Source organism: Carcharhinus amblyrhynchos, chromosome 29, assembly GCF_965287045.1.
Source record: "Carcharhinus amblyrhynchos chromosome 29, sCarAmb.v2.hapA, whole genome shotgun sequence".
NCBI lineage: Eukaryota > Metazoa > Chordata > Chondrichthyes > Carcharhiniformes > Carcharhinidae > Carcharhinus > Carcharhinus amblyrhynchos.
The window spans coordinates 29,612,141-29,638,188 of NC_137352.1; the positions used below are offsets into that span (position 1 = coordinate 29,612,141).

General features: G+C 43.8%; 1 protein-coding gene across 1 annotated transcript in view; it reads left to right on the forward strand.

The window, feature by feature from the left end:
- LOC145359798 (roundabout homolog 2-like) overlaps positions 1-26,048 on the forward strand; it is a 286,183-nt gene that overhangs the window by 197,716 nt on the left and 62,419 nt on the right. The window contains exon 9 of the mRNA XM_080214574.1: positions 1,812-2,017. Coding sequence (XP_080070700.1) covers positions 1,812-2,017 — 206 coding nt within the window. The remainder of the gene's footprint in view (positions 1-1,811; positions 2,018-26,048) is intronic.

The window sequence follows — 26,048 nt, forward strand, 5'->3', positions numbered from 1 at the left end:
AGGTCTAATTGGAGACATTTACTGACACTTTGACTGCCTGTGGAAACAAGTCATACATTATAAGAGCAGCCAATTAATGCTCAACATTAATTGACTTTTTTAATTATTGCACGGGGGGGTCGAACTGTCTTGCTGTGTGAGAGGGAGCAAGTTTCTTTGCCTCTGGCTGTGTGAAGGGGACGGGGGAGACATCAATCCATCTCCCGAGCCTTTCAACCGGTAGTGAAAAGTCGATTTGAAGAGTCAACGCTGAGAGTAGCAGCTGAGAACAGTCAGTCAGTTTCACTGCGATCCTGTCAGCCTGTCCCATCTGTTTAGTGTTGCCTTGGGCAGACAAGCTGAAGCTCCTGGCTACAGTGTTCGTTTGTCGAACAGTCTTTCCCTTCATCATGTAATGCACCATTCCAACAATACTGCTGCTCCCACGTGACTCAGTGCTCACCTATATACTGTGGAATAGTCTGGAGCAGTTCCCCAGTGCAGTTTCCCTATCTAAAGCACTGGTCTATCTATGTTATCTCCCACTGTAACACACAGTGCAATCCACGACCTTGTGTAATACATGGGTCAGTGTACACAGCTCCCTGTGTAACACACTAGTCAGTGTACACAGCTCCCTGAGTAACACACTAGTCAGTGTACACAGCTTCCTGTGTAACATGATGTTCAGTGTACACAGCTTCCTGTGTAACATGATGTTCAGTGTACACAGCTCCCTGTGTAACATGATGTTCCGTGTACACAGCTCCCTGTGTAACATGATGTTCAGTGTACACAGCTTCCTGTGTAACATGATGTTCCGTGTACTCAGCTCCCTGTGTAACATGATGTTCAGTGTACACAGCTCCCTGTGTAACATGATGTTCAGTGTACACAGCTCCCTGTGTAATGCACTGCTCAGTCTACACAGCTCCTTGTGTGATGCAGCGTTCAGTGTACACAGCTCCCTGTGTAACACACTGGTCAGTATACGCAGCTCCCTGTGTAACACACTGTTCAATATACACAGCTTCCTGTGTAACACACTATTCAGTGTATGCAGCTGCCTGTGTAACGTACTGTTCGGTGTACACAGCTTCCTGTGTAACATGATGTTCAGTGTATACAGCTCCCTGTGTAACACACTGTTCAATGTACACAGCTCCCTGTGTAACACACTGGTCAGTATACATAGCTCCCTGTGTAACACACTGGTCAGTATACGCAGCTCCCGTGTAACATGATGTTCAGTGTACGCAGCTCCCTGTGTAACACATTGGTCAGTGTACACAGCTCCTTGTGTAACACACTGTTCAGTACACACAGCTCCTGTGACACACTCTTTACTCGCTACACGTCCATGTGTTAAACACTGCATGCTCCATTTAGACAGCGTAATGTTGTCCTTAGTTTGAATGTAGGTTCGTAGTCTAATCAGTGTTCTATCCGTTATATCTACATGTAAGCCCCTATACAGTGTGCAAATATCTCTGTGTAACACAGTGTGCAGCACACAAATCTCTGTAATACAGTTTACAGTATACACTGTATAGCGCGCAAGAAACAATACTTTTCACCGTATATACTAATACATGTGACAATAATAAATCAAACTAAGAAACATGCCCGCGTAACACAATGTACAGCGCACACATCTCTCTTGTCTAACACAGTGTGCAGTATACGCATGTCTCTGTGTAACTGCACAGTGTACACATGTCCCTGTGTAACATGTCGTTTAGTCCATATAGCTTCCTAGTTCCCACACAGTCATTAACATCAGCTGTATAAATGTTTTATTTGTCTTCACTTGTCTCCTTCTTGTGTTTCAGTCTCTTCAGATCGGATACCACCCATCATTCGCCAGGGTCCCGCTAACCAGACACTCGCCGTTGACTCCACAGCGCAACTTCAGTGTCACGTGATCGGGAACCCTCTTCCCAGTGTGCACTGGCTAAAGGATGGGCAGAGGATCCTGGGTAATGACCCTCGCATTAGCATGCTGGATAATGGGACACTCCAAATTACCAATGTGAAGGTAGGATCCGGACACAGATTTATAATCCATCAGTCTTGGGGAAACATGGGTTTTCCTTCATTATTCCCAACTCTTGGGAAATTATTTGTGTAACCTTTTCTCTGCTGTGCACTTTGAATGCTTCAAAGTGAATGACCCAAAGACATAAGAGGACTCTTTTTATGGAATGGCATCTGGGCTGATCAAATCTTGCATCTTACACTAATGGATGAAAGATTTCAGGAAGCTTGGCTGTGATTTCACAATATGTGCTCCACACATTGAGAAATTGGCTCTCAGTTATCAAGCCAAGGATGTGATCGCACTAGAAGGGGTGCGGAGGAGGTTCACCAGGATGTTGCCTGGGCTGGAGCTATATCAGCAGTTAGACGAGCCCTTAAAACATCATAGCATTCGAGGCTATGGACCAAGTGCTGGAAATTTGGGATTAGAATAAATTGATGCCTGATGGCCAGCACAGACATGATATGCTGCACTGTAAAACTCTACAGAGGTGACCTTACGAAAAAAAATTCTAATTCTAACCTGAACGAGTGTGAAAGTGGAAGAAATCTACACCTATTTTTTGAGTGACTTAAAACACTGAATCTTACCTGACTCAGTCAAATAAATCTTGCCAAAATTGGAATCTGCCAGCAGGGGAAGTGGGTGGGGCCTGATCATCTGAAAGCCGGCTAGCAGCAGCAGAGGTTGCCATTGCGCAAGTGCAGGTTTCTGCGCTCTATGAATACAGAAAACGCCATCATTGGGTTTCTCCTAGTTATAGCTGGCTTTTGTGGCTGAAACTATGCCCCCCCCCAAACCGTGGGGTTCCATGGCCGATCCCAACTCCCTGCCCAGACTAACCTCGAACCTGATTTCTCAGCTGTTTCACGATCTTACCAGCTAGCCCCATCCATCAGCTGGTGGGACAAAATGGTTGGATCACCCCTAATGACTCTTCAGCGACAGCATACTCTGATCGATCAATGTATGAAGAATTAAAATTATAAAATTATGTGGATGTCTCACAAAATGTGGCTGTGAAACCACTTACTTGACAAATGTCCAACAGCATTTAAATGAATCCTATCCTCACATTCTTAGTCTTATTCACATCCTTGTTGATGATGCTTTTGACCATTTCCATTGAAATCCATTTACATTTAAATCTGTATTCCCAAGGATGTGATTGCACTAAAAAGGGTGCGGAGGAGATTCACCAGGATGTTGCCTGGGCTGGAGCTATGAATTTATGTCAGCATTTAGATGAGCCCTTGAAACATCATAGCCTTCAAGACTATGGACCAAGTGCTGGAAATTTGGGATTAGAAATGCTAGATGCCTGATGGCCAGCACAGACATGATATGCTTTGCCTTGCTCTCTGTGCTGATGTTGTTCACAGTTGAGGGAGCCAAATCATGTCAGAGCTCTGCTCAAACTTGAGTAAGCATGCAACATGGACTAACTCTCCAAATAACCAGTGCCACAGCTAAAGATTCGCAAAGCATGGTTAAAATCACAGGCCTTCCATGCTAGCCCTTAGCAGGAGTAACTCAGCTTGTCCCACTACGCCCACCCTTTTCCCCAATTCCCCAATTCCCTTTGAGAACCTGCCATCACCACACTCTCAGGCAGTGAATTCCAGATTCTAACCACTCGCTATCTTAAAAAGCTTTTACCTTATGTTGCCTGTGAGGTTTTTATTTGCCATTCATCTTATATCAGAGTCCTCTGATTCTCAGCCCTTCCACCAAGGAGAAATAGCTCCTCCCCATCCACTACTTGTGTTTTTATTCCATGGACAATGCTGGCTGGGGCCACATTTATTGCCTATTTCGAGTTTCCCTAAGAAGTTGGTGATGGGCTGTCTCATTATGGTCATGGGGAAAGGTGAAAATATTCCCACAGTGCTGTTGGGTAGGCAGTTTTAGGTTATTGACCAAAGGAGTGAAGGATTAAAATAGTGAGGGTTACTTAAAGGAGGTGTTTGCATGTTTGCACGATGTTATCCAAATCCTAAGGAAGGCTGACATGGGATTATTCATTATTGGAGCAGTTAAATCCCTGGAAAATGTGCAAATTATTGGGCACGTGTCTTCAGCACAGATTGCTTATTTCTGGTGATAGTCTGCATGCCAGCCTTGCCAGTTGGTCACATCCTCACTTCCGAGTCAGCTGGTTATAGGTTCAAATCCCATTGAGACTTGAGCACAAAATCCAGGAAAACCTGCTGGGGCAGCGCCTAAGATGTGTTGCACTGCTTTCCTTTATACTTTTTTTACTGATTTGTGAGACATGGACGTCACTGGCTGTCCAGCATTTATTGTCCATCCCTGGTTGTCCAAGAGCAATTGAGAATCAACCACATTGCTGTGGCTCTGGAGTCACATGTAGGCCAGACCAGGTAAGGACGGCCAACTTCCTTCCATAAAGGACATTAGTGAACCAGATGGATTTTTCCGACAGTGGTTATCAGGAGATTCCTAATTCCAGATATTTTTTATTGAATTCAAATTCCACCATCTGCCGTGGCGGGATTGGAACACGGATCCCCAGAACACTAGTTGAGTTTCTGAATTAACAATCTAGCAATAATATCACTAGGCCATAGCCTCCCCATCTTTATACTTGACAGCACATGATGTTACTACTTGATCACGTGCAACTTAAAATTATGGGAAACAATCTGACTTGCTGTAATACAGAAACATAGAAAATAGGGGCAGCAGTAGGGCGTTCGGCCCTTTGAACCTGCTCCACCATTCATTATGATCCTGGCTGATCCTCTATCTCAATGCCAAAATGTGACCATGGCACCACACAACCCTGCCACCTGTGCAAGATGTGCTGGATCATCGACATGGATGCCATCATCTCACGCGAGAACACCATCCACCAGGTACACAGTACATACTCTTGCAACTCAGCCAACGTTGTCTACCTGATATGCTGAAGGAAAGGATGTCCCGAGGTATGGTACGCTGGGGAGACCATGCAGATGCTGTGACAATGGATGAATGAACACTGCTTGACAATCACCAGGCAGGACCGTTCTCTTCCTGTTGGCGAACACTTCAGTGGTCACAGGCATTCAGCCTCTGATCTTCGCATAAGCGTTCTCCAAGGCAGCCTTCACAACACACAACAATGCAGAGTCACTGAGCAGAGCCAAGTTCTGCACGTGAGGACGGCCTCAACCAGGATCTTGGGTTCATGTCACATTATCTGTAACTTCCACAACTTGCCTGGGCTTGCAAAATCTCACTAACTGTCCTGGCTGGAGACAATCCACATCTCTTTGACCTGTGTTTAACCCTCTCTCCACACACATTGTCTGTTCCTTTTCGACTTGATTATCTTTAAAGACTCACCATTATCTTGTAAATTGAGTTTGTGTCTTTATATGCCCTGTTTGTGAACACAACTCCCACTTACCTGATGAAGGAGCAGTGCTCCGAAAGCTTGTGGCTTGTGCTACCAAATGTACCTGTTGGACTTTAACCTGATGTTGTGAGATTTCTTATGGCTGCAGTAAGACATCCTTGCTCCTGCGCTCAAGTCTTTTTGCAATGGGGACCAACATACCATTTGCCTTCCTAGCTGCTTGCTGCACCTGTGTGGTTGCTTTCAGAGGTTAGGGGGAGTTTAAGATTTCTCAGGGCTGGATGAACAGACATAAGCTGAATTTTTTTTTGTTTCATCTTAGCTATCTTGTGATGTGGCATAACAAGCACATTAATTTTAATTATGTGATACTCTGTAATATGTGAGCTTCGTCCTTATTGAATAAGCTTGGCTTTTCAAGTGTGCAGAACAAATTCACGTACCTATCATTCTCTAGTTTAACATTACAGGGTGTGAAGGATTAACCTAGCTGGCTGTGTTTGCTATTTCCATGCAGCACTAATTGTTCTGTAACACCAGTATAAAATTACTACACAAAGGTACTACACCACCGATATTATGTGTTGACCTTTACAGATCTTACCTTACACTTTGGCTGGAATTCTCCAATCTCATAAGCTCCGCCACTGAGAGCATAGAATTTGGCGCTCAGCCAAAACTCCTTTCACTGCAGCCGGACTGGAGAACCCCGGCCGTGGGTGAGGTTGGAGAATCCGGCCTTTGTGCTTTACTCACTACCCTTTTGTTAAAGTTTGCAATCCCACCAGCTGTTTCTATGCCAGATGTTCTCACTCAAGTTCATTAACACTGGTCATTCCTGTATCCCTGGAAGCTGGAGTGGATCTTTACCTGCCCAGGGTTCAACAGTAATCTGCTCTCTGCTATTGTTTGCTGATTTATTTGGAATGTATCATGACTCTTGTTGCTTTCAGCTGGCCAAATGGAACATGTATTTAACTAAACTGTATACAAATCAGCAGGTTATTTACCTTAAGAGAGAGTTGTAATCAGTACAATATTTACAGTAACCTATAAACGTTCTACTTTGAGATTAGAAAGGTGATGTTTGATGATTGATATTTCAACAAGCATTAATTGAAGCTTGGAAATAAATTGCCACTGTTTACACAGTGAATGAGTGTTAGAGAGCCACACTTGTTCAAAGTGAGGCCGCATAGTAGTGCAACAGTTAGTGCAGCTGCCTCACAAACTGTCTGTGTGGAATTTACACATTCTCCCCATGTCTGCATGGGTTTCCCCCAGGTGCTCCGGTTTCCTCCCAAAGTCCAAAAATGTGCAAATTAGATGGATTGACCATGCTAAATTTCCCCTTAGTGTCCAAAGATGTGTTGGTTAGATGGATTAACCATGGTAAATGTGTGGGGTTAGGGTGAGAGAGAGGGTCTGGCTAAGATGCTCTCAGAATCATAGAATCCCTTTAAAGTTAAAATTTATTTATTAGTCACAAGTAAGACTTGCTTTGACACTGCAATGAAGTTACTGTGAAATTCCCCTAGTCGCCACACTGTGGCACATCTTCGGGTCAATGCACCTAACCTGCACATCTTTGGACTGTGGGAGGAAACCGGAGCATCCGGAGGAAACCCACACAGACACAGGAACAATGTGCAAATGCCACACAGACAGTAACCCAAGCCGGGAATCAAACCCGGGTCTCTGGCACTGTGAGGCAGCTGTGCCAACCACTGTGCCACTGGCAGAAGGAGACTATTCAGTACATTGAGTCTGCAATGACCACAATCCCACCCAGCCCCTCTCCCCATAACCCCACATATTTACCCTGCTAGTCCCCTGGCACTAAGGGGCAGTTTAGCATGGCCAATCCACCTAACCTGCACATCTTTGGACTTGTCAGAGTGTCAGTGGGCCAAATGGCCTGTTCTGTAATGTAAGGGATTCTATGGTTTATTTTGTGGTTCTATAGTGTTCAAGTTTCTTCAAACCCAAGCAAGTTACTGCGGATGCTGGAATGAAAGCAGTAAATGCTGGAAATTCTCAGCAGGTCAGGCTGAGAGAAGCATAGTTAGTGTTTAAGGCCAATGAGCTTTAGGCAGAGCTGCAAGAAGTTAGAGATGTAACAGGTTTTATTCAAGGTGGGTTGCGGGGATAGGGCCAGCGTGGGATCAGTGGGCCGAACGGTCTCCTTCTACTCGAAAATCGAATTGGAGGGGAATTTGGCTGCACAGTTGTGGGTGGTATATTAACATGGATAGAGGATTGGCTAATTAATAGAAGACAAAGAGTTGGGATAAGAAGGGCAACCTGTAACCAATTGAGTGCCACAGTGCTGTGGCCACAGTTATTTACAAGATATATTAATGACTTGGATGACAGAAGTGAATGTGCAGTTGCAAAGCTTGTGGATGACATAAAAATAGGTAGGAAGACAAGAGATGAGGATGGCACAAAGAGTCTACAGGGAGATGTAGACAAGTTGGTGGAATCTGTACCACCTCACCCACCTCAGAATCAGCGGGTTCCAACAACAGGAATCTCCATTGTTCTCAGGAGGGAATTTACGTTCTTGCCCGTGCGAGGCCATTAAATCCCACTGTTAACTGAGTGGGCAAAAACTTGGTAGATGGGATATAAAATAGGAAAATATAAAGCTACACACTTTGGTAGGAAGAATAAAGGAGTTAAGTATCATTTAAATGGAGAAAGACTGCAGAAGGCTTTAGCACAGAGGGATTTGGGGGTTCTCATTTATAAATCACAAAAAGCTAGCACGCAAGTTCAGCAGATAATAAGGAAAGCAAATGAAATATTGGCCTTTATTTCAAAGAGAATGGTTTATAAAAATAGGCAAGTCTTACTAAACTATACAAGTCACTAATTAAACCAGACTCAGCACCTAGAATACTGTGAACAGTGGCATCAGTGGCAGTCCAGAAAATGTTGACTAGATAGATCCTGAGTTTGAAGGGATTTTCTTATGAGGAGAGGTTGTGTAGGTTGGGCCTGTACATTTGGAGTTTAGAAGAATGAAAGATGTCCTTAATGAGGCATGTAGGATTCTCAGAGGGTTTAACAGGGGAGATGCTGAGAGGCTGTCCCCTTGTGGGAGAGTCTAGGACCAGAGGGCAGAATCTCAGAGTAAGATGTCACCCATTTGAGACAGAGGTGAGGAAGAATTTCTTCTCCCAGAGCGTAGTGATCTGTGGAATTCTTTACCGCGGAGGGCTGTAGAGATTGGGTCGTTTAATATGTTCACGGCTGAGATAGACAGATTTTTAATCAGTAAGGGATCAAGGGTTTTGGGGATAAGGCAGGAAATCAGAGTTGAGGATTATCATATCAGATCAGTCATGATCTCATTGAATGGTGGAGTAGACTGAATGGGCCGAATGGCCTACTTCTGCTCCTACATCTTGTAGAAAGTGATGTCAGAGTGACCGTGGAGAGGGGAATTAAAATGACACAATAAAAGCAGCTTCTCTCGTGGCTACAAACCGTAAATTAAACTGCCTGACTAGAGTTTCCAATAAGCCGATGTTTAGAAGCTGCTGGCCACAGAACGTCCATCAAAGAAATCAGTGGCCCAGTCCATAGATACCAAAGTCACAGCTGTCAGTCAAAACCCATCCTCTGCATGTTAATAACTGAGAATGTTTTAGGATTGAATGCAATGTCTTGCTTCCGTGACCTGTGTCAAGTGAATTATCTGCAATGGCTGGTAATTAACAGTCATCTTTCAAAGATACTGTTTACCCAATAGTCCCCTTAGATTCTGCATTCAATCCACATTAGCATATTAAACTACCTTTTGTTTTGATAAGACACAGTCACAGTAATCCTGACAGTATTCATTTCCAAATTGTTTGATAGAAACCAAGACTTGAATGTAAATTAATTAACCTTTGCTTGCTGAAGCAAATGAGTGGCGCCAGAACACTTCAGGAACTACGGATAGCCCTGTGAGCTAATACATTTCTTTTATTCATTCGCTGAAATGAGTCAGTTGTTGGCAAGGCCAACATTTATTGCCCTTGAGAAGGAGCTAGTGAGTTCCTTCTTGTACTGCTGTACTCTTTGTGGTGAAGCTGCTCCCACTGTGGTGTTAGATAGGAAGCTCCAGTATCTTGACCCAGCAATGATGAAGGAACACCAGTAAAGGGAAAGACAGTGGCGCAGTTGGTAATCTCACTGGACTAGTAATCCAGAGGCCCAAGTTAGTGTTCTTGGGAGAACAAGGGTTCAAATCCCAACATGGCAATAGTAATTCAGAATTGAAAAGCAAATCATCGGTACTGGTCAATAGTCATTGAATCATAAAATCCCTACAGTGCAGAAAGAAGGAGGCCATTTGGCCCATCAAGCCTGCACCAAACACAGTCCCGCCCAGGCTCTTTCCTGTAATCCATCGACTTACCCTGCATATCCCCTGACATGAGGTGGAGATGCCGGCGTTGGACTGGGATAAACACAGTAAGAAGTCTCACAACACCAGGTTAAAGTCCAACCAGTTTATTTGGTAGTTTACTACACCACAAGCTTTCAGAATGCTGTTCCTTCGTGATCAGAACTCTCCAATCACCTGACGAAGGAACAGCGCTCCAAAAGCTAGTGGCATTTACTACCAAATATACCTGTTGGACTTTAACCTGGTGTTGTGAGACTTCTTACTGTGTAATCCCCCTGACACTCAGGGACAATTCAACATGGCCAATTCACCTAACCCGCACATTTTTGGATTGTGGGAGTAAATCGGAACAGCTGGAGGAAACCCAATCAGACACAGGGAGAATGTGCAAACTTCACCCAGGCAATCACCTGAGGCAGGAGTTGAACCTGAGTCCCTGGCGCTGTGAGGCAGCAGTGTTCACCACTGTGCCATCCATGCCATCATAAACTCATTGATGTCCTTTTGGGAAGGAAACTTGCCATTCTTACCCAGGCCGGCCTACACGTGACTCCTGCCCCACAGCAATGTGGTTAACTCTTAATTGCCTCCTGAAATGGTGTGACAAGGCACTCGGCTCAAGGCCAGTTGGGGTTGGACAACAAATGCTGGCCTTGTCAGCGATGCCCACATCCCATGAAAAAATCAATAAACATTTCCAAGTCCAGGGTGGCAGGAGGAATTTGGAAATGTTGGTGTTACTGCACATGTGCACCCCTTGTCTATCTAAGTGGAGGGATTGTGGGCTTGGGAGATGCTGTTGGAAGAACTTTGGCCATAAAGGAACGTAAATCGATACCTCATGCAAACAAAAACATTTTTTATCACAGACCTCCAGGAAAGCCCCAGCATGCCACACTTCAGTTGAAAGAGCTTTCATTAATGTAGCCTCTTTTAAATCTTGGGTTGCTCCAGAATGCATCACAGTCAGGAAAGTACTTTTCAAGTATAGACATTGTTGCAGTGTAGGAAATGCAGCACTAGCTTGTACACAGCAAGATCCTAAAAGAACCAATGAGATGAATGAATAGATAATATTTTTGGTGGTGGTAAAGCCCAGGACAACCCCCAGAGCTTTATTGAATAGTATCGTAAGACCAATTACACCCAGCGGGGAGGAAGGCATCTCCATTTAACTTCTGTTCTAAAACACAACCACTGGAATTTTACCACCTCGCCCACTCTGATTCTGGGACAGGCATGCCAGTAAAATTCCAGGCAGCATTTCCAATAGTGCAGCACAACCTGAGAACACGAGAGACAGACAGTGAGAAACTACTTTCTGAGATGTTGGAGCCCACAACAATCTCAATATTTGAGCTTGGTCACAGAGGAGTGATTCCTGGAAGCACTTCCTCACACCAAGAGTGGTGGAAATCTGGAGCTCCTTTCCCTCAAGACTGTTGCATCAATTTCAGGCAAATCCCCTGTTGATTGGACAGCACAATGGCACAGTGATTAGCACTGCTGGCTCACAGCCCCAGGGACCTGGGTTCAATTCCGGTCTCAGGTCACTGACTGTCTGGAGTCTGCATGTGCTCCCCATGTCTGCATGGGTTTCGTCCCAGTGTTTTGGTTTCCTCCAGAGATGTGCGGGTTAGGTGGAATGGCCATGTTAAATTGTCCCCATAGTGTTAGGGTGACTAGCAGGGTAAATACATGGGGCTGAGGGGTTAGGAGCTGGGTGATATTATGGTTGGTGTGGATGCAATAGGCCGAATGAATTCTGTGAAGTGGAGATATGAGCTGAAACTGACGGATTTTTGTCAGATGAGGGTATAGAGGGCAGATCGTAAAACTGAGGTGGGTGGTTGCCGTTGAGATCCAGAATGGCGAATATTTCATTGACAGGCAGAAGAGAGCCAAGAATCTGAATGAGCCATTCCTGTTCTTACATTCCACACCACATTTCATAATTTGCAAATTTCCTTTATTGCGCATGCTTTTTCCCTTCCAAACAAACCGTGTTTTTTTTTGAGTGTATCTCTGAGGTGTACATAGTTCAGTTTGTAGAATATTTCTGAATATTTTCAAAGTTTCAAAGCAGTAAAAGGCTAATAAGAGCCTTTGAAAAATGGAACCAACTTGCCGATGGTAAGCTTGAGATTCCTGCCCATGAAAATGCGGGAATTCCTTGCCTTGCTCCATAATGAATGATTTAACAATGAAACTGTGAACACAGGAGGCTCCCAGCTACGATTCCCGAGAATGACTTTCTGTTAGTGTCACACTCATGCCTTCCATTATCCTCACCGCCCCCCCCCCCCCACCTCAATGTTGAATTTAAAGCAGCCACTGATCATTTTGAACAGTAGTGACCTTTAATAAACTGGTCATTAAGATCACAAGATGGTTCTGTTAAAACAAGGACACACTTTGTGATATTTTGTCACTATAATCCACCATGACTGCAGAGAGGGGCCCTGTTTTTTGGATTAAGTTAATCTTTCACACAAGTGCTTCTAGGTGCAGTGATGTGTATTTTCTTCAGTCCAATTTGACCCATCCTGCTTCCTTTAACTTAAAAGATCCTGATATATTGATCAGTACGTTATTCTACTCTGTTCTTTCATCAATTTTTGTATTTTTATACCGGGAGTAATTTATTGTGAAACATGCCGCAGTTCAATCCATAACTGTGACTAATTTTTAACTAAGGCAAGCGTGGGGTGACACAGTGGCACACTGGTTAGCACTGCTGCCTCACAGTGCCAGAGACCTTGGATCGATTCTGGCCTTGGGTCACTGTCTGTGTGGAGTTTGCACATTCTGCATGGGTTTCATTCGGGTACTCCAGTCTCCTCCCACAGTCCAAAGATGTGCAGGTTAGGTGTTTTGGCCGTGCTAAATTGCTCCTTAATGTGTAGGTTAGATGGAGTAGCTATGGTAAATGTTTGGGATTACAGGGACGGGGCAGGGGCGGTGGGCCTGGGTCAGATACTCAGTCAGGAAGTTAACGCAGACCCAATGAGCTGAATGGTTTCCTTCTGCACTGTAGGGTTTCTATAACTCTGAACCTTCTATAATATTAATAAGTGTATATCAGGAGATAAGAGAAATCAGCCTGAAAGAACTCAGGGTTGTGGAAAGAGCAGGGTTAAAGGTATAATGGGTGGGCCCTTCCAGCACTTTCTGTTGGCAGGATCAAAGGCGACTCCTGCGTTGGGGGGGACAGGCGAACCATGCAAAATGTCAGAGAGATCGAAAGATCCCTCCAGCGGCCAATGGCAATCTGCCTCTGCCGCTGGAAAATCAGTATGTTTTCCCCCCAGAACAGAGGGAGGGTTTTTGCACCAGATCTTTCAGCAAATTAATTATGTGTCAGCGAAGGGCTTGGTGAAGTTACGGCAAGGCAGATGACTGAGATGGAGGCATCATGGCACCAAACACGTCTCTGTTGTTGGTGAAGTGGATAGGATTGGTGACCTTCTCGAAACAGCCGGGAGTCTTCTGGAATCAGCATCAATATCTCGGTGGCCCAAGGAAATACTCCAGGATACTTTAAACCACAACAACAGAGGCAAAGAGAGCAGGCGCACAGACCAGGGCAAAGGTTTCTTTTCTATATTAATTTGGCCTGCACCAAATCTTTAATGCAGGAAGCTGACACCACCTGAGACAGCGCAGTTGGTGGTGCCAGCGACCGTGTCAACAATTGTTCAAAATTAATTTATTAGTGCCATAAGTAAGGCTTACATTAACACTGCAATGAAGTTACTGTGAAATTCCCCTAGTCGCCACACCTCTGACACCTGTTTGGGCCAGTGCACCTAACCAGCATATCTTCCAGACTATGGGAGGAAACTGGAGCACCCAGAGGAAACCCACGCAGACACGGGGAGGACATGCAGACTCCAGATAGACAGTGACGCAAGCCAGGAATCGAACCCAGGTCCCCTGGTGCTGTGAGGCAGCAGTGCTCACCACTGTGCCACAAGCCATCCAGTGCGACATTTAAACAGTTCACTGCTGGTCGGATGTGGGTGCTTTGTTTCCGAGTGTTAAGTGCAGCTTTGTAACTCAGTGGCTCCAGTTATGGCAAATCAAGCCCAGGCCTTTTAAATGATCCAGGGGCAGCTGTGGCTGGAGTTGGAGGTTTATAGGTGGGATTCTCCTTTTCCCTGGACTGCCTAAAACCAGGGACGGAGGTGGAGGGTGGGGGGAGAATTCAATTGCCAAATAATGTGTCATGTTAACTTCTTTAGGCAGGGGGATATTTTGGGTGCTGTCAGTGGTAAGTGTGGAGATTCAAAGTGACAGTTGGTGATTTTTAGCTTCCCAGCTCACTAATAGCCTGACTACAAATTCAAGTTGTAAACCAACGCTGGAATTCTAAAGCATTAGGTTTTTTAATAAGAAGAGTTTGGGTCAGAACTTAAAAAACAAAATGCCTGTTTTCCGCTAGTTATTGCAGTGTTTTCCAGCATTCCAGGCAGTATTTTACACGCACACACCCTGTGAATGAAATTTTTCTTTAAAAGCTGCTGCTCCTCCAACTCTATATCTCAAATTGCTCCACAATTAGTGGTCAGGCCAGCAGCTGTCTGGCCTATAAGCTCGAGAATTGCCTTCCTAAATCTCTCTGCCTCTCTGTATCACTCTCTTCTTAAAAGCCTGAGTCTGACCATTTGCTCACATGTCCTAGTATTCGAATACCATCACACAAACCAGCCACCCATCCATCGACTCTGTCTACCTTTCCCGCTGCCTTGGCAAAACAGCCAGCATAATTAAGGACCCCATGCACTCCGAACATTCTCTCTTCCACCTTCTTCCATTGAGGAAAAAGATACAAAAGTCTGAGATCACGTACCAACCGACTCAAGAACTGCTTCTTCCTTGCTACCATCAGACTTTTGACTAGATCTACCATGCACTAAATTGATTTCTTTATACCCTAGCTATGACTGTAACACTACATTCTGCACTCTCTCCTTTCTTTCTCCATGAATGGTATGCTTCATCTGTGTAGAGCACAAGAAACAATACTTTTCACTTATAGTAATACGTGGGACAATAATAAATCGAATCAAATCTCCTTATGTGTATTGCATCCCCTATGAAGTGCCGTGGTAGGTTTACTATGTTCAAGGAGCTGTATTAATGCCAGCTGTTGTGATTATAAGACAATAATAGTCTCTGTCTATCCTCCTTTCTTTAAATTGAACCTAATTCGGTGCATTAATCTATCCTGTTCCTACCATCAATTTTTGTATTTTTATTCCTGGAGAGTGATTGATTGTAAAACTTAAATCAGTTCAGCTTTTGCCTGCAATGTAAGTTGATTTTTTTAAATAAACCATTGGTAATAAGTGGCCTCAGCCCAACAGAATCAGGGTGGGGGGAAGAGCAGGGTTAAAAAAACACAATATTTAATGTACAAATGCAGGGGGAAACCCTTTTAAACAATTATCACAGTATGAAGAGAAGATGTTTTAAATTCTCTTGCACGGGTGATGTTAAAGATGGCTGCCACTTTGCTATTCCAGCTGCATAGCTAGAACTGGCATTCAAGTAATAGAATCAAATTCACCAACAAGGTAAAACAGAGGCCAGTCATATATTAGTCATAAAAGCTTGTGGTCATGCTGAACATTTAGTTAAAAATTGATGCTGAAGTCTGTTGGGAGTGAAATATTTAACGTTTTTGTGCTTTCGTTGTCCCGAAGTCATGGGGTTAATGCATCTTCCTTGTCCCTGTGCGGGTAATAGCATCATTTTATTGCTGCTGTGGCTGTTTGCCCAGAAAAAAATTAGAGCTGTCAGGCAGTTTCTGAGACGACTATGAATTAATGGTCCCCCAGGAGACAGCCTCATCAGGTCAGAGTGATTCAGGGGGTACGCGGGGAGGTCATGTGACTGAGCTGGGAGAAAGGGACAATCTGCCACCTAAAAACACACACGGAATCGGAAGTACAGAGCCGCTGAGTGGCAAGAGAGACCCTTTTGCCTTGGTTTTGATGCACAGTTCCCGTGTAATCGAGCAGGTTAATTAACATTACACATGCTGTGAGGCCTGTTGCTGATTGGCAACGTAAGCCTCCCAGTCCAGTCTGTCACCTCCAAAGTCAACGTATGTCTGATAACATTGTCATTTTAATTAACATTTCAAGGAACCACACATTCTAAACAAACAGGAAAATAGGCAGATATTTAAACAATTAAGGGGTCGAGTTCAAAGCGTTTTAAAATTCAACATATGCTTCAAGAAATAAGTACATAGTTTTCCACACCTAACTAGGGGTATTTTTTACTCATATTGAGCCATAGAGTTTTACAACATAGAAAGAGAGGCCCTTTGGCCCATTGTGTGTGTACAGGCCATTAACCACCTCTCTGATCTGATGTGTCACGAAATCCCGACAGTGCAGTAGGAGGCCATTCGGCCCATCGGGTCTGTACTGACCACAGTCCCACCCAGGCCCAACTCCTGCAGCCCCACCCTGCAAATCCCCTGACACTAGGGTCAATTTAGCATGGCCAATCAACATAACCCACACGTCTTTGGATTGTGGGAGGAAACCGAAGCACGCAGAGGAAACCCACACAAGCACGAGGAGAATCGTAGAAAAGAAATCATAGAAGTCCTACAATACAGAAAGAGGCCATTCGGCCCATTGGGTCTGCACTGAACACAATCCCACCCAGGATCTACTCCCATATCCCTACATATTTTACCCACTAATCCCTCTAACCTACACATCTCAGGACACTAAGGGGCAATTTCTTAGCATGGCCAATCAATGTAACCCACACATCTTTGGACTGTGGGAGGAAACCCATGCAGACACGAGAAGAACGTGCAAACTCCACACAGACAATGACCCGAACCAGGAATCAAACCCAGGTCCCTGGAGCTGTGAAGCAGCAGTGCTAACCACTGTGCTACCGTGCCGCCCATAATGTGCAAACTTCACACAGTATGCATTGTACATATACATATTATAACTCCACACAGATGTATTACATTGACATGTTATATTGATTATATTAATATCAAAGTTCCCACTGATTCAGGACAAATGCATATTTATAGAGATATTGGGACGATATATAAATTTAGCCTGTCTTCTTGCAAATTTTTTTTATTCATTCGTGGAACATGGGCGTCGCTGGTGGCCAGCATTTATTGCCCATCCCTAGTTACCCTTGAACTAAGTGCCTTGCTTAATTCAGAGGGCAGTTGAGAGTCAACCACATTGCTGTGGCTGTGGAGTAATATGTAGACCAGACCAGGAAAGGGCAGCAGATTTCCTTCCCTAAAGGATATTAGGGAACCAAATTATTTTTTCCGACAATCGACAATGGTTTCATGGTCATAAGTAGATTCTTAGTTCCAGATATTTTTTATTGAATTCAAATTCCACCATCTGCTGTGGCAGGATTCGAACCCAGGTCCCCAGAACATTAGCTGAGTTTCTGAATTAATAGTCCAAGCCATTGTCTCCTTCTGGAGCTAAATATACCATGCATGTTTATTCTCACTGATTTAATGTAGAGCTTTGGTTACTATTTCTCCACTGTGTACTGTGATCTATGGTATTACTTTCCATGGACTAGTTACTTTTACTTCACTTCATTGAAGCACTGGTGCCATTTTATTAAATACTTGGTGGATGTCAATGATTTGTCTATAAAATAATGAGGAGCATAGGTTGTCAACATCTTTTCCCAAAGGTAAGGGAATCTAAAACTAGGGGGTATAAGTTTAAGGTGAGAGGGGAGAGATACAACAGGGTCCAGAGGGGCAATTCTTTCACACAGAGGGTGGTGAGTGTCTGGAATGAGTAGTAGTAGAGGCAGGTACAATTTTACCTTTTAAGAAGCATTTAGACATTACATGAGTAAGATGGGTATAGAGGGATATGGGTCAAATGGGCAATTGTGAATAGCTTAGTAGTTAAAAACTGGGCAGCATGGACAAGTTGGGCTGTAGGGCCTGTTTCCACGACATAAACCTCTGTGACACTGTCAGTGATTCTCTGAAGAAAAGTATCCAGCCATTTACCTCCTTGTTCTTTGTCTGTGCACAAGCTGCTTTTACCTCTGTAAGAATAATCGTGCACAGCACCGGTGAAGGTTTTAATGTGAGGAGCATTGAGAGAACCTCCCCTCTTTCACCAGCATCCAAAAATCTTTCATTGCTTTGCTAAAGATGGTTTCAGATGCTGGATTTCAGTTCCAAAGGCATTGATAGACCCCAGTCAACCCAGACATTAAAGGGAGAATTTTGTGGCCCTACTATGGTCAGAAATTGAGGTAGGTGGGAGTGAAAAATGTGACTGGCTGATAGGGCTCATTAAAAGCCACGTTGACTGTCATTAAAGGAGGGTAGCTGGAATTTCCAAATTGACCATCCATTTCCTGAATGGAGAGGGCCAGTTTGGGTGCTTGAAGGCTGGCATCTATAGCCCAGGAAAGCTTAAGCCATTGGCAAGCAAGTGCGACAGATGGCGAGAGGATGGCCTAGTGGCATTATTGCTGCTCTATTAATCCCAAAACTCAGCGAATGTTCTGGGGATCTGTGCTCAAATCCCACCATGGCTGATGGTGGAAATTGAGTTCAATCAAAATGATCTGGAATTAAGATTCTACTGATGACCATGAAACCATTGTCAATTGTCAGAAAAACCCATCTGGTTCACTAATGTCCTTCAGGGAAGGAAATTTGCCATTTTTACCTGGTCTGGCCTACATGTGAATCCAGAGCCACAGCAATGTGGTTGACTCTCAACTGCCCTCCAAGGGCAACTAGGGATGTTGGCCAGGCAGCGACGCCCATGTCCAACAAATGAATATAGAAAATAATGCAGCATAGACTGGGGATTGAGTCGACTCCGAGGTGGGGCAAGGAGGTAAGTACTGTGCCATGTGAACCTCTGCCACTGCCAGGTGGCAGAGGGAGGATCCACCAAGGAAACTGGGGTTGGAGAGGGCTCAGACTTTGAAGAAGACATTGATCTTGCACTCTCCCCCAGGAGTTTAAGCGATTCAGGCCAATAGTAAGCAGAAAAGAGCCATTTTTACATGTTTTATTTTGGGGCAGGTATTTTTGTGTTCCTGTTAAGGTTAAGGATAGTCAAGCTTCTTTCTGGATTAAGTACTTCCAGGTCAATTACAACACGGGTTAGATTTTAATAAAACCCTTCAATTCTGTTCTTCACACAATCCAAGTGTATATAAAACATGAGTTTAGTGCAGAATAAGAGTTTCTGTACACTGATTATCAAAAATGTGCCAGATATATGCAACGTGGAATATGTGCAGAATGAAAGTTCCTCTATTGTTGAGTACAAGAGTTGGGAAATCATGTTGCAGCTGTATAAAACCTTGATTAGGCCGCATTTGGAGAATTGTGTGCAGTTCTGGTCACCACGCTATCAAAAGGATGTGGAAGCTTTGAGAGTGCAAAGACGGTTCACCAGGATGTTTCCTGGTTTGGAGCATGTTCACTCTGAGGAGAGGTTGAATAAACTAGGATTGTTTTCACTGGTAAGACAGAGGCTGAGGGGAGACCTGATAGAGGTCTAGAAAATTATGAAAGGCACAGACAGGGTGGACAGTCAGAGGTTTTTTTCCCAGGGTGGAGGTGTCAATTACAAAGGGGCACAGGTTCAAGATGAGAGGGAGAAAGTTTAAGGGAGATGTGCGGGGGAAAATATTCACACACAGAGTGCTGGGTGCCTGGAACACACTGCCAGAGGTGGTGGAAGCAGGCACATGGGGGTGGGGCCTGGGTGGGATTGTGGTTGGTGCAGACTCGATGGGCCGAATGGCCCCTTTCTGTGCTGTGGGGTTTCTATGATTAGCAACATTTAAGAGGCATCATGGGTACATGAAAAGGGAGAGAATAAGAAGGATATGGACTGAGTAAGGGCAGAGTTTTTTTTAGTTTAGTTAGGACAGCATGATTGGCATAGGCTTGGAGGACTGAAGGGCCCGTTCCTTGCTGTACCTTTCTTTGTTCTACTCTGTCTCCTCAAGCATTGACTGAACGCATACATGCAGGTTTTACACAGAATAAAGTTCTCCTTATGTTTTCTTAACAAGCAGTCAGGGGCCAACTAGATTCAGGATATATTTTCTTCTCCAAAATCATAGGCCTGGGGCAGCCCTGGTTACAAGTGGACTGCTTACATTGCCTCACGAGTTAGATACTGAGCAGTGATGGCTCTGCACAAACTCTTCAAGCAATCACATGTCAGGTGATGGGCTGAATGGCCTCTTCCTCTACTGTAGATCCTTCACAGGAAGATAGATGTTTAAGGGGGAGCTTCATTAAGATATTTACAATGATGAATGATTTCATGAGAGATTGCCTCCTCTTTGAAGCATCCTCTCTGTTACATACCTGCCGTCACCACCTGATGTTCTCGAGCTGGAAGACTCCCTCTTGACCCTCCAGCTTTGAGAGCAGGCAGCAACTGATTATTATCAGTGGAGAAATGGAACGAAATGTTCAATTTTTTTTTTACACAGAAGGGAACTGGAATCTAAACTACTTCAGCAGATCCGGCTGTTGAGACATCTGAGCAGGATTTTCCAGCCTTGCTCGACCCAAGACTGGAAAATCCCACTCGACGTCAACAGACTTTCCCAGTCTGCCCTTTGCCGATTACCATAGTGGGCAGGGCGGTAGAATTCCGGCAAGAGACTTACATAAGGGAATTGCATACGTTTTTGAAAAGAAAGAAAATAGAAACAGAGGGTATGTGTGAACTGGAATGGGAGTAAATTAGACCTGAGACAAGAATGGCCAGCTTCTCTGCAGTAATTTTTATTACAGATGCAATCTGGGTTAGATTCAGGGTAAAGCTTCCTCTGTACTTTCTCATCAAACATCTCCAGTCAGGTAGTTTTTGTATTTGATTATGAGGCAAGCACCCTCTTCTCTGTCTCACCAACAGTTTCAGATCAGACATAGTGTCAGGTAAATGCGGAACAAGGCTACTTCTTCCATTAAATGCATCCACATAGGGTGGCATGGTGGCACTGCTGTCTCACCGCACCAGGGACCTGGGTTCAATTCCCGGCTTGGGTCAATTTGTGGAGTCTGCACATTCTCCTCGTGTCTGCGTGGGTTTCCTCTGGGTGCTCCGATTTCCTCCCACATTCCGAAAGATGTGCTGGTTAGGTACGTTGATCATGCTAAATTCTGCCTCAGTATACTTTAACAGGCACAGGAGGGTGGCAACTAAGGGATTTTCATAGTAACTTCATTCAGTGTTAATGTAAGCCTACTTGTAACACTTGTAAATAACCTTTTAAAACTTTTAAACATTAGGCATAGGACAAGTTTGACGTCTCCACAGTGTCCTATTCATCAATCCCTGGTTTAGCTAAAGGAAAAATACTTTGTTTTGACAACAAGAAGGCATCTCTGTTTTGGGGGTGAACCTTAAACATGCAAAATCCAGATGCTTCCTTATGACATAGGTGGAAAATAATAAATATAGAGTTCCCCAAGGCTACGATACAGGTATCTCAGCATTTGGCTACTAAGCAGTATAGGAGAACAGCAAAAGGGTAGAGGAAATGACACATACACTCTCTAATTAGTATTTGATTTGATTTATTATTGTCACATGTATTGAGTTACAATGAAAAGTATTATTTCTTGCGCACTATAGAGACACACTTTTCATAGAGTACATAGAGGAGTAGGAAAGAAGAGGGTGTGGAATAGAGTGTTACAGATAAGGTGGAGAGAAAGATCAGCTTAATACAAGGTAGGTCCATTCAAAAGTCTGATGGCAGCAGAGAAGAAGCTGTTCTTGAGTCGGTTGATACGTGACCTCAGACTCCAGCATCTTATTCCCAATGGAAGAAGGTGGAAGAGAGTATATCCAGTGTGGGGTCCTTGAGTATGCTGGCTGCTTTTCAAAGGCAGTGGAAAGTGTAGAAGGAGTCAATGGATAAGAGGCTGGTTTGCATGATGGACTGGGCTATGTTCGCAACTCTTTCTAGTTTCTTGCAGTCTTGGACAGAGCAATACCAAGCCGTGATACCACCAGAAAGAATGCTTTCAATGTGCATCTGTAAAAATTGGTGAGAGTCGTAGCAGGCATGCCGAATTTCCTTGGCTCCCTGAGAAAGTGGAGGTGTTGGTGGTCTTTCTTAACTGTAGCCTTAACGTGGGGGGACCAAGGCAGGTTGCTGGGGAACTGAACACCTAGAAACTTGAAGTTCGCCCTATTGTCAGCATATCATCCTGTTTCCTTACTTTGTTTGTGGATTAAGTATCTTCCGTTCTTGTTGACCGGGTGAATGGAGTATTGTTTGAAATGACTGTTATTCACTTAACGCAGTATTAATCATTGGCCAACCTTTAACATGTTGCCTTCTCTGCAGCACTAAGATCATATGAATCACTATTTACAGCTATCAGAAGGAATTATCCACATTCTCCTGCGATTCCGCTGCGATTTGAAACCCCCTTCAAACAGTAAATGAGATGAAAGGGTAGTGTTGTGTGTGTTCAGTTCTTCTGCTGTTATACTGAATGAGGGACCTTCACACTTTGAATCAATCACTGTTTGGACTTGACATAGTTCAAGTCTTTATAAAATGATTCAATTTAATGTCCTTGGAGAGAGTATTTGTACAAACTTTGACCTTTTCTGGCATTATGGGCTGGCAGAATGATGCCACTGTCTTCGACTTTTAATCAGACTGTGTAGCGAATGACATTTCCCTATGACAGATGCTAATTTGCAGTGGGGGCTGGGAGCTTGCCTGTTTGGTGACCCCTTACGCTAAATAACAAAGAATGCTAGTCCATCCCATGGAGCGATGATCCTAAGATCATGATCCAGAACTCTGCTGGAGAAATATGAGAAATATAGTTGTGGATATAAGCAGATGACATCCAGATGCTGGGCTATCGCTGATGACCATAGTGACCCCTGAATATGATCTCGCGTGTCAGTCAATCTTGGGGCAAAATTTGTCAGCTGTGATTTTTGTATTTTAATATCAAGCGCGATAATTTCCCAGGAAATCCAATCGGGTTATTCTACAGGAAAACTTGCGTTTATAAAGCGCCTTTCATGACCTCCATGGTCCCAGCCAGTGAAGTATTTTTCAAGCGTTGTCACTGTGAAAATATAGGAAACATCCAATTCATGCACAGCAAGATCCCACAGCCTGGAGCACAGAGCACAATGATTATGTTTAAGTCTATTTATTGCAAGTAGGCTTACATTAACACTGCACTGAAGTTACTGTGAAAATCCTCTTGTTGTCACATTCTGGCACCAGGTTCGGGTACACTGAGGGAGAATTTAGCATGGTCAGTGCACCTAATCAACACGTCTTTCGACTGAGAGAGGAAGTCAGAACACCCGGAGGAAACCCACTCAAAACATGGGGAGAATGTGCAGACTTCACACAAACACTGATCCAAGCTGGGGAATTGAACCTGGGTCCCTGACGCTGTGAGGCAGCAGTGCTAACCACTGTGCAGCCATGCCACCCCAGGTGGGTGTATAGTAAGTACAGTGAATAAGCAACAGTACCAAACTGCATCCACAAATGATGCTAAACCTGTGACAGCAGTGCTGAACTGAACTGAACTCTGCTTCACGAATGCACTAGCTGACAACCATTGCCTGACTATCTTAATTTAATGGACTAGTAACCAGAAGTAATTATCTGGAGACATGGGTTCATATTCCTGCTTTGGCCACTGGAGAATTCAAATACAATTAATTAAATAAATCTGGAATTAAAAAAATTCTGTGGTAATCACTGGGTGGTCATTGAACCCCATTTTGTTCAGTCAACGTATACTTCAGGGAAGGGAATAGAATTTTTAAAATTTATTCTTTTTCCAGCATGTGGGCATCTTTGTTGTCCTCCCCTAACTGAATGGTTTACCCGATTATTTCACTCTTGGAGTCAACCACATTGCTGTGAGTCTGGTGTCACATGTAGGCCAGACCAGGTAAGGATGGCTGATTTCCTGCTCCAAACGGATCTTAGCCAACCAAGTGGATTTTTATGACTGTTGATGATAGTTGCCAGGGTCACCATGACTGAGACTAACTTTATATTCCAGATATGTTATTTGAACTTAAGTTCCACCAGTTCCTCTGGTGGGATTTGAACCTACATCCTCAAGAGCGTTAGCCTGGGCCTCTGGATTACTAATCCAATGATATTACCATTACATCCCCATCTACCCCTATCTAATTGATGTATGACTTCAAAACCACAGCAACATGGTTGACTGTTGACAGCTACCCTCAAGGCTCACCACAGTCTTCTAAAAGGTAACTAAGTGTGGGCAGTAAATGCCCACTAATCTTGCCACTAATGCCCACATCCCATGACTGGTAAATTAGTAATTAAGTTAATTTCAAAGGATATGTTCTTTAAGTGTTCATTGAGGGATAAATATCTGTCCAAATTCTGGTGAGAAAGCCACTTCAGCAAGATGGATCCCTGGGATCTTTTACATCCATCTGGGAGAACAGATTGTTTGACATCGTGGCTGAAATTTTACAGTTCTGCCCACCTTGGGAATTGGAGTGAGCGAGGGGCAAACCATGGGAAGGTCAGTTGACCTCGAGTGAGATTTTACAGTTTTGGGACAAGCAAAGCTGTAAAATCCCGTTTCTTGTCTGCAATCTTAGCCTGTAATAATGCCTCTGAGCTCCTGGAGTGGTATTTGACCCCACAGCATTCTGGACTAGAGACAAGAGTGCTGCCAGAGAACCAAAGATAACACCACAGTGATGGACATCTTCAGAAAATACAGAACTTAGACTAACAAATAGTTATTGACAACTTGGTGTTGTTGAGCGAGAAATCGAAGCTCAGATAACAGAGAATGAGATATAATTCAAATTTAGTCTCATAAGTAGTAATTAGTTCAACACTGGACACAGCAGTTCGTACAGAAAACATTCAGAACAACTAGGCAATGGATAGAGAGATGGATCTGAGTTCAAATCCAAGCCACAACAATGAGATAAAACTCTCTCCTTTCACAATGGTTTGCTTTCTATAGATTGCAATGCAAGGGAACTATATCCAGGATGTGTAACGGGTTGACAGCATAAACTCTGCAACAGGACTGTGAGTAATGGATGGGAATGCAACAAGTGAGCATGTAATGGATTATTTGTAACAGGAGGGCATGTTAAAGGCTGGGTATATAATAAGTGGGTGTGTAACAGGTGCTCGTGTAATGGGCTGGGCATGTCAAGGAACTGTATGAAACTGGTGGGTCTGTAATGTGTTGGGTATGTAATGGGCTGTGTGTGAAATGGATAACTATCTAATGGGTGGGTTTTGCAATAAGTCAGTACCTCATAGATGGCATGGTGGCACAGTATTTAGCACTGCTGCCTCACAGTGCCAGGGACACAGGTTCGATTCACAGCTTGGATCACTGCCTGTGCGGAGTTTGCACATTCTTCCTGTGCCTGCGTGGGTTTCCTCCGGGTGCTATGGTTTCCTCCCACAGTTTGAAAGATATGTAGGTTAGATGCATAGGCCGTGCTAAATTCTCCCTCAATGTACCCAAACAGGCGCTGGAGTATGACAAGTAAGGGATTTTCACAATTACTTCATTGCAGTGTTAATGTAAGCCTACTTGTGACACCAATAAATAAAAGATTTAAAAAACTTGCATGCAATGGAGGTTTTATAGTGGATTGAGTGTGTACCAGGCAGATTAAATGGGAACAATATCTAGTGGGCAAGATGCATACAGGGGTGTGTAATGAACTATAAATCCATTAATGCCTGATTTTGGATGCATCAAAGTTGAATTTTGCTCCATAATGTCACTAATTCATACTCAATAGTGTCAGCTTGGCTCAGTTATCAGAAATTTTGTCCCAACCTTTTTCCAGAGTACATCATTTAGGAAAGTAAGCTGTGGGGCGGACACAGAGCTAGCGAAGAAATGTAGACAGGTTGGCTAAGTGTGTAAGAATATTGCTGGTGGAATAGAATGTGGATAAATATAAAGCTACCCAGTTTGGAAGAAAAAAATAGAAAGAAAAATATTTTTTTAAATGGTGACAGACAGGAAAATGTTGGTTTTTAGAAGGATTTGAGTGTTCTGGTACATTGATGACAGAACGTAGGTGCAAGCAGGAAAGCAAATTGTATGAGACCCTTTACTAAAAAGGGATTGGAGCTTGAGTAAAGATTGTATAAGCCCTTAAAGGACCTCATCTGGGGTACTGTGTACATTTTTGATTTTG